Source organism: Glandiceps talaboti, chromosome 13 (genome assembly GCF_964340395.1).
Source record: "Glandiceps talaboti chromosome 13, keGlaTala1.1, whole genome shotgun sequence".
Taxonomy (NCBI): Eukaryota; Metazoa; Hemichordata; class Enteropneusta; family Spengelidae; genus Glandiceps; species Glandiceps talaboti.
This window is the reverse complement of record NC_135561.1, coordinates 17,769,240-17,778,134: the sequence shown is the minus strand read 5'-3', so window position 1 is coordinate 17,778,134 and position 8,895 is coordinate 17,769,240. Positions and strand designations below refer to the sequence as shown.

Sequence of the window (8,895 nt, the reverse complement as noted above, 5' to 3'; positions counted from 1 at the left end):
TTAAAGTTCTATAACTTTGTGTGCATTTGTACATGTATGTGTGTATGTATGTATGTATGTATGTATGTGTGTGTGTGTGTGTGTGTGTGTGTGTATGTATGTATGTATGTGTGTATGTATGTATGTATGTATGTGTGTATGGGTGTGTGTGTGTGTGGGTGTGCGCTCACACTTATGTAACATACTAACAACTTCCATATGTGACATATTTGTGCGTGTGTTTTGAGACTAAAATACTTAAATTAAACTGTATTTCACCAGAAAGAACAGTACAGTAAGTAAAAGAAAGAAAGACAGCAGCAGAAGGAAAAAATATCTGGCTCGGACGATGGAAATAGTAGTCTGTAAGGTACGAAAGGACGCCCTCACACATTGCGCAACCTTTTGAAATACAGATAGAGCAGGCCGTTGAGGGCGGAGCGACACGACGAATCTTACACTATATGGAAATAGCTATAGCCTGGTTTCTTGCAACTAATCGAAGTCCAAGGCCCAGGCTGGTGTCAGAGTTATACAAACAAATACATATTATGAAAATATTTAGATTCAACTACATAGATGACACTATCATATGAATAACAAGTCTGTGGACGAAGTGAAATGAATATAAATAAAATGAAAAAAACTTTACAAAAAATTTCACATTTACATGAACTATAACACATGCTTCAACCTTTCAAACACCATATACTATCAAACCAGAGCGTACATGTTTAGTATATTTAGCAGTTTGGATACCTTATTTCAGGTTACACGTGGATATTGAATCCGAAGTGAAGCTCACCCTTTTGCCCGTGGGTATTCAGTTTTTCGAACATTTTCCGAGGGAAATAAACTATGAAGAGATTACTAGAATGGGCTTCAGGTACATGGACTTTATTTGAGTCAGTGAGTTCGTGAAAGAGACGCCGCAATATTTTTTCCATCGTCAAGACGATTACAGTCTGCTGTAGTTGCTAGGGAAACAACACGTTGTAGCTTCCGAAGTTCGTGCTGGAGGGTTTCGACTCTCGACATCTCTCCGCAGACTTTTAATGGAGAATATGGTGACAGAATGTCTGGGCGTATAATAAAAACTCTCTTGCGCAGATTCTCCACCGAAAGTCTCAGTTGTCATGATCATGGGCAAACATGATGACACTTTGAAACTAGTTTACCGTGATGTTCTTGTCGAAAGAGGAATGTGTCTCAAAAATCATGTGAATCATACATACCCAATGCCGATTTTGGTGTTAATTTGGTCTCTACTGCTTTGTTATATACGTTCCAAAAATATCAATTAGTCCAGAACCATTGAAATTGAATTTGGTAACCGTACCTAAAATTGAAATGCAGTACTGAGTGGTATTTGAACGCAACACCAATGCTTATTTCAATATGCTAATTTCGAACCCTGTTTAATAAAATGTATGTGGCGTATTAAATTCATATATACATGTATTTGATTTCGAATTACGTACTCGTCCAACGTCATTTTATGTGTCACCGTGAGACATTGTAGTATAATCTAATCTAATCTAATCACCCTCTAATCAAGACAGTGTAAACACTGGAAGTCTCCAAAACATGTGCAAGTGCAAGATCATGGATATCATCAGAAATGTCACCCTACTGTGAGTACAATTAAACCAACACCCATTCAATATTTTATATCAACATATCACAACAATAGTTTCGGTTTGTGTTTCTTCAGAGACCGAGACCTCCATTGCCAGAGTAGTAAAACGTCATTACCCCATTTCGCAGTTGAGTAGAGGGCAACATGAAGGCTGAGGGCTACGACTAAAATGACGTATAAGAAAAGATTTCATATACAAATCCAGTACACTTAACACCAACCAATCTATAATTCTACCAGTGACTACAAATACTTAGGCATGTTTCAGAACGTATTAAAGCATACCTAACGTTTTAGAAGAAAAACAAAATGGCGAACAAGTTTCAGATAGTATTTCCTTTAATTAATATTCCATACAGTGAAACTGTTGCAACAGCTTCAATTTGATATAGCTACAACTTTCGACTGCATAGCGTGTACAAACGGAACTGTACTTTTTATCCTTGAAATTAGAAAGATGTTTTTATCAATATGTAATCTCGTGGTTTGCCCACAGACCAGTAACTTTCAAGAATTACAGACCCTGCAGTCCAATGAGCATTTTACATTAGTTTCGCATACTTATTGATAGAATTCCGGACAAACCCTTGAATGCATTTTCTTTTTATGATAACGTAAAGTCCATCTCCAAGCCACTATCTCCAATCCATCTCTTGTACACTTCATCAAATTCTTCATTCTGAGCAACAGTAAAGTAATCCTTCCAGCCACCAACTTTACCTGTAAATTGAAAACACAGCACTGATGCAAATTGAACTTCCACCTATCACGTGACATTTAACAGTCATAAACTCTCTTCAGGTCAAGTCCATGTATGTTCTTTTCATCGTAAAAATTTGACGAGTGAATTTAGCTATTTCCTTTAAATTAGTTGGTCACTAAGCACTTGAACTTCTCGTTGACTGACAGAGTGATGTATTCTGTGTTATTTACTGGTACAGTATTTAAGTATTACATACGCAAATCATCTTAGAGACTGCGGAGTAAAAGAAAGTGAATCTCGTTTCCTCAGCATAAATACAGGGATTGTACATAATTTAAATTTCTTTCAGGTGCAATCTAACAACCAATATCTCTAAGGCCTAATAAACAAAAAGTGTGTGGATCCGATTACGCTCAATTCCAGAATAGGTGGGGTAAGTAGATTTTTTTATTATATTTTTTTTTCTGTGTGACTAGTTCAGGTTTTCCATTGTTTTCCAAATGGTTTCTGTGTTGTTTATTTCTTCCTATCAGATGTACAGCCATTACCGATTGGAAGAACAGTTTTATTTTGTCTTTTAAGTTGATGTCAGTTTCCACATCTACTATTTCTCATGATCATGAGACTTCCCAATTTTTGTGAGTTTATTTTTTTTTTTCTCGAATACGTAAAAAAAAGTTTAGGGTCGGCAGTGAAGAGCTAGGTGGGGTCGGGTAACCGGAACCACACAATTATTTTTTTTAAGGTCTAAGAGCCATTTTCTGAAGCCAGAGTATATAGAAATGACAGCTTTTGACGGAGCGTCGTCTACAGTTGCTGCGTGAGAAGAAGGCTGTGATTTACGATACTGCTGCTACTTGTTTTCAGAGGAATACAAGTCGAATTTAAACGTTCTAGGCCTAATTTTGGCTGCATATTTAAAAGGTTCTTGCAGTATTCTACTCAGACGAAAACAAATAATAATCCGTGTTTCCAATAACATGACAGAAAATAGGGTAGGTCGGTCGGAATTTGTTCTTTTTTTTTAGCTTTACTTTTTTTATTTGTTTTAATTTTGAAAAATATTGCGTTGGCCCAAAAACAAAATGTCGGTCATTATTTTCACTTTACTAAAAAGTTTAAAACCTACCTTTACGTACAAATGGTGAATTGGATACATCGATACTCCACAAATCACATGCAAATTTGACTAAGGACACTGGATCTTTCTTCATGCTTTCAAAAGTACAAAGTTTCGTGATTTTATTTAACTGGTCTTCCGACAGGGTGTCTCGGTCCATAAACGATGCCACTTCTCTCACCACTCTCCCAAGATCCTATATACAAAATGAATTGGTACTTGGTAATATTTTTTTCGGGGGGGGGGGGCCTTCGGCTTCTTTCAAGATATAAAATACCGTGTTTACAACACTGCATACTGTTAAACTTCATCAGGGATCCATGAATCCGATTGTAACTGGGCACTCAGTGGAAACTGGTGCTTGGGTGTTTAAAACTTAAATAGGAAAACGAACAGATATATACATACAGTGCGTAGTATATGATCCTATTGACATGGTGTGGTTTGGCGTACAACAACAGTAATTTCTAGATACTTGGACTGCTTGATACATCTTTTGACTGGTAGTAACAAGCGCTCTAAGGTCAATCGTATTTTCTTTGGCAAAACGACGAAAAATATTGGCTTTAGAACCAGTGACAGTTTGTGGTGACGTAGAAAGACCAGGGTCATTAATTTGTGTTCAACAACAAAACTTGGGTCGTGTCTCATTATTACATGACATGACGTATTGCTCCTAAGGATAAAGCTGTTATCAAATTTTACTTACCTTAACCATATCTTCATATTTGACAAACAATACATTCTGTTCATGTCTCCTCTCCCACCATGGAATAACATGACTTCCCCAGTCACCAAAAATATACCCTTAAGATGGAAGTAAAGGGGTTTATTTTTCAACTTTGCAACTTTATTTTTTTTAATGAAAGATCAATATGTTCGTTGTCAACGTCACTCTTTAAGGTACTTCTTCCTTTTTATAAAGCTAGGGCTTCTAATCACCTTTTTAACCCTTACGCCAAAATGCCGAGTCTTTTATTTAAATATTTGAAGCTCCTGTTTGTTTGTTTGTTTGTTTGTTTGTTTGTTTGTGTGTGTGTGTGTGAGTGTGTGTTTGTTTGTGTGTTTGTTTGTTTGTTTGTTTATTTGATTGTCTGTCTTTCTGTCTGTCTACCTGTCTACCTGTCTGTCTGTTAGTTTGCTTGCTTGTTTGTTTGTTTGTTTGTTTTGTGTGTTTCCATGAATGCCTCACCCCAGTGTACGGAATTGTCAGATTTGCTTATTATTATATCTCTGCCTTAAAGAGGTTGAGCCACGCTGAATTGGTGAAAAAATGATTTGGGAGGGGTCTCGTCCCTAAGCATAAAGAATACAGAATTGGAAAAATTAGCCTGCTTTTGTTCCCCTTGCCTGCCACGTCTCCCTAGACTAGGCTTTTATATAAAATTATCATGGTCTGTTTAATAATACATTTTTTTCTCAGAAGGATAGATAAACTAATAATTGATGCTATTCCTATGCGATAATTAGTCTATGACGTACCCTCAGGCTGTCGACTTCCTTGCATATACTTGGTTAAAAAGTCACTCCAGGTGTATGACGGTATTTTGTTGTCCTGAAGACAATGATGATACATCGATACAGCTGCATCTTTAGGATTTCGAGCCACGTATATTACCTGTAATATAATACGATGTCTGCATTTAGTATTTGGTAATGTCTTATGAACAAACAATCAGATTAGAATGTAGAGAGTCATCATTATTCACCTTGTAGCCTATTGGCTAAGCGCTAGAGGGTGTTATTTTTCATCATTATTCACCATGTATAATTGGCTAAGCGCTACTGGGTGTTAATTTTTCATCATTATTCACCCTGTAGGATGAATAATGGATAACTGGGTGTTCATTTTTCATCGTTATTCACTTTGTAGCTAATTGGCTAAGCGCTACTGGATGTTCATTTTTCACGAATATGGTGCCTACCATCAAGTGAAGTCATAATTCATGATATTACATGTATATACATCTAATTCAAGAAGATCTGTCTGACTGTCTGTTTGTTCCCCCACGTGTCTGTCTGTCTGTCTGTCTGTCTGTCTGTCTGTCTGTCTGTCTGTCTGTCTGTCTGTCTGTCTGTCTGTCTGTCTGTCTGTCTGTCTGTCTGTCCGTCCGTCCGTCCGTCTGTATCAAGCACATATGTCTGTCTGTCTGTCTGTCTGTCTGTCTGTCTGTCTGTCTGTCTGTCTGTCTGTCTGTCTGTCTGTCTGTCTGTCTGTCTGTCTGCCTGCCTGCCTGCCTGGCTGTCCGTCCATCCGTCCGTCCATCCGTCCGTCCGGACAGATGTATGTGTGTCTCTCTTCCTTCAAATTTCATGGCACATCAATTTCAAATTCAGTTGCAAATATCAAAAAGCACTACAGCGTATGTTCTTTGTGAGACAACTCATAAAAGTTGATGTTGGTCAAGGTGTATTAGTACGTTTCTAGTAGTTCACCTTGTCCAATACTGTTTGGTATGTCAGTGTCATGGCTCACATCAGGAAAAGACCAGCCTTGAGAAAAATAGTCAAAACCGCAGAATGCAGACACTTTCCGTCTCGACTTAGTCATTTTGGTTAATAAAGTATTCTAATCTAATCTAATCTAATCTAATCTAATCTAATCTAATCTAATCTAATCTAATCTAATCTAATCTAATCTAATCTAATCTAATCAGTCTCATCTAATCTAATCTAATCTCATCTAATCTCATCTAATCTCATTTAACTTCGAATGCCAACAGGTGGTATGCTTGTTTAAACCAAACCTGACTTTTCCTCGAATCAATAACACCTAGTTCGCAGGCTGAATCACGGTGGAGAGGTCAACCCTGAGCTTGCTAGGAGGGTACTGCACAAAGAACTTGATTCCTGGACGATTTCACATCCTTTCCAGAGGAAATTGTGGTTTTACTCAAACATCTATTATTGTGCATCCAGGAAGCGATTTGTAAATGAACTGAGTATATATGATACACATTATGTCACGCATCAATCAATCAATCAATCAATCAATCAATCAATCAATCAATCAATCAATCAATCAATCAATCAATCAAATTTCTATAGCGCCGATTTCCAGAGCAATGTTCTGTTCAGTAGCGCTGAATGGCTAAAGCACACCATAGGCTTTGGTGAACAAATAAGTCTTCAGTTTCGTTTTGAAACAATCCAGGCTGGAGGCTTGGCGAATGTCAAGTGGCAAAGAGTTCCATAGTTTGGAGGCGACACATGAGAATGAACGACCTCCATAGGTGACTTGTCTGTAAGTTGTTGTAAGCAGATTCTTGTTTGTAGAATGTACTCTGGAGTTAAGCATAGCCCCTATGCACCTCTCACTTCCCAATGTAACGTCACCATGTATAAATAGTTTGATTATTTGTATTTACCTACTATGGTAAGACATATGATTGCTTGTGTTTATCAATTCTGTTTACAACTCACTTCGCATACGCACAACAACACATATTGTACACATATGCATGGTATTAATGGTCTTTAAAAGTTTTTTTATAAAATGTTGTAGGATTTCAAACAAGTTTTAAACAAATTTTTACAAAATTCACTTTGACTTTTTTCTCATAATTTTTTTAAAGAAGGAAATCATTGTGCAAGGTTGTTGTTTTTAAAAATTGGAATACAATGTAGGTATCCAAAATAAATACTTACTTCTTATCCATATGGCCACTCTAACAAGATCAGAAATAATATAAATTCGATCTGAATCATTTAAGATGACATTCGACCGTACTCAGCAATATGTAAATACCTTGGGTTTCTTTTCAAATAGTTGTGGTGGTAAAAGATTCGGTAAGAGATGGCTTGGCATAAACCTCTGACCTTCCATCTTTACATATTCGACGTGGTATGTTTTCATTTCTGGGTAAAATTTATATGGAGTAAATGGTGACGTCGACTCACGGCTCAGAGCTTCTTCTTCGTCTGCATCATTCATGATAAGTGATAGTATACGTTTCATCCATGTTGTACCTGGATTAGATATACATAATGCATTCATAATTTGTGGAGTCAGGGAAGGGAAATTTAAAAGGACAGGTTTTGTTCAATCTTTATGGCATAAAAACATGCCATAGCATTCTCTTAATGACCATATGGGGGCGTAATTGATATCTTAGGTTTTGGTATCTTAAACGTGTCCCATCCAATGTTACAATACATGGAGAGTGTAAATTGACAAAAATCATTGCTAGGTTCAAGCCTATTTTGAAGAAAAATGAAATAAAAAGATATATTACCGTGCTGGAGTGTGCATGGCCGTTGCATGTACATACATACTAACTAGTAAGGATGCACTTGGTGAAATTGTGCTATCATATTTGACCAATATCTCAAACGAAAACGATATTTTTTTAAACGTTCATTTATAAATGTAACTTGTAAGTTGTTTACTCTATTTAGTTTGCAAAGGTTGGAATTTTTTCTTGTGCCCATTGACAATTAAAAAATGAAATTATATTCAAGTGATGGGGACTACTTTTCCTCTAATTTATTCTTGTTTTCCATTTAGTTTTGTTGTAAAACCTGTTGCAGCATATGTAATGATCTTCCGAACAAACCCTAACAATGGTGAACCCTAACAATTAGTGCCAACAAGTAAAACATTGCATGGTAGAAAGTCATACTTTAATTACACAAGCTGAGATAAATGATTTAAAATTATAGATAATGATTAAAACAATTAATTTTTGTTTGAGATATTTGTTAAACATTACAACAAAGTATCACCAAGGGCATTATATTCCTACTAGTAGTACTGCTACAATGGAAATATATACACCTCAGTACGGTACATGTTGGTCTACATTTATTTTTTAGAAATCGTCTTTCTTTAAAATAAGCTTGGCCCTAGCAATGATTTTTTTTGTCGTGGACGCTCTCCATGGATTTTGACATTGGATAGGAGTACACGTTTAAGACATCAAATCTAAAACTGAATGCTATTTTCAAAAGAATACTAACACTCACAAGCAAAGGACTTCCCTTGGATTGCGCCCCCACATGATGACTCAGAGAAAACTGGTATGTGATTTACGGGTTTGTAGGGGAAGTTTAATTTGTGGTAAATTCCAATAGTAGATCTGCCATGGTTTGTATCTTTACCTACCTGATTTAGGAACTGTTATAAGAAAGACATCACTTGGTCTGATTTCAAATGTTACCAAGGAATCCAGACAATCAGCAGGTACATACCATGGCATCTCTTGTCCAGTTCGTTCATATATGTAAGTATCAGTGACATTACTTTTCTTATTCTGGTTCCTATCTCTGTAAGCCTTCTCTGCTTTAGACATCTTGTACTGTGGTAATAAAAATAATGTATTATGATCGCATACGAGGTATGACGTACTTTAAAGCTTGAACGAAATATACAAAAGTTCAATTTTAATTTTACTATTTACTTATAAATTATAATTATGTAAGCTTAGTTGAACTTAAAATATGATATACTAGTGT

General features: G+C 36.3%; 1 protein-coding gene across 1 annotated transcript; it reads right to left on the bottom strand.

Moving 5' to 3' along the window:
- Nucleotides 1-2,222: 2,222 nt before the first annotated feature.
- Nucleotides 2,223-8,732, bottom strand: LOC144444178 (sulfotransferase 1B1-like). The gene is made up of 6 exons (XM_078133592.1): nucleotides 8,546-8,732; nucleotides 7,190-7,410; nucleotides 4,939-5,059; nucleotides 4,151-4,248; nucleotides 3,451-3,637; nucleotides 2,223-2,338 (listed from the first exon to the last, which is right to left on the bottom strand). The coding sequence occupies exons 1-6, from the start codon at nucleotides 8,730-8,732 to the stop codon at nucleotides 2,223-2,225; spliced, it is 930 nt and encodes a 309-aa protein (XP_077989718.1).
- Between the last annotated feature and the right edge of the window lie 163 nt (nucleotides 8,733-8,895).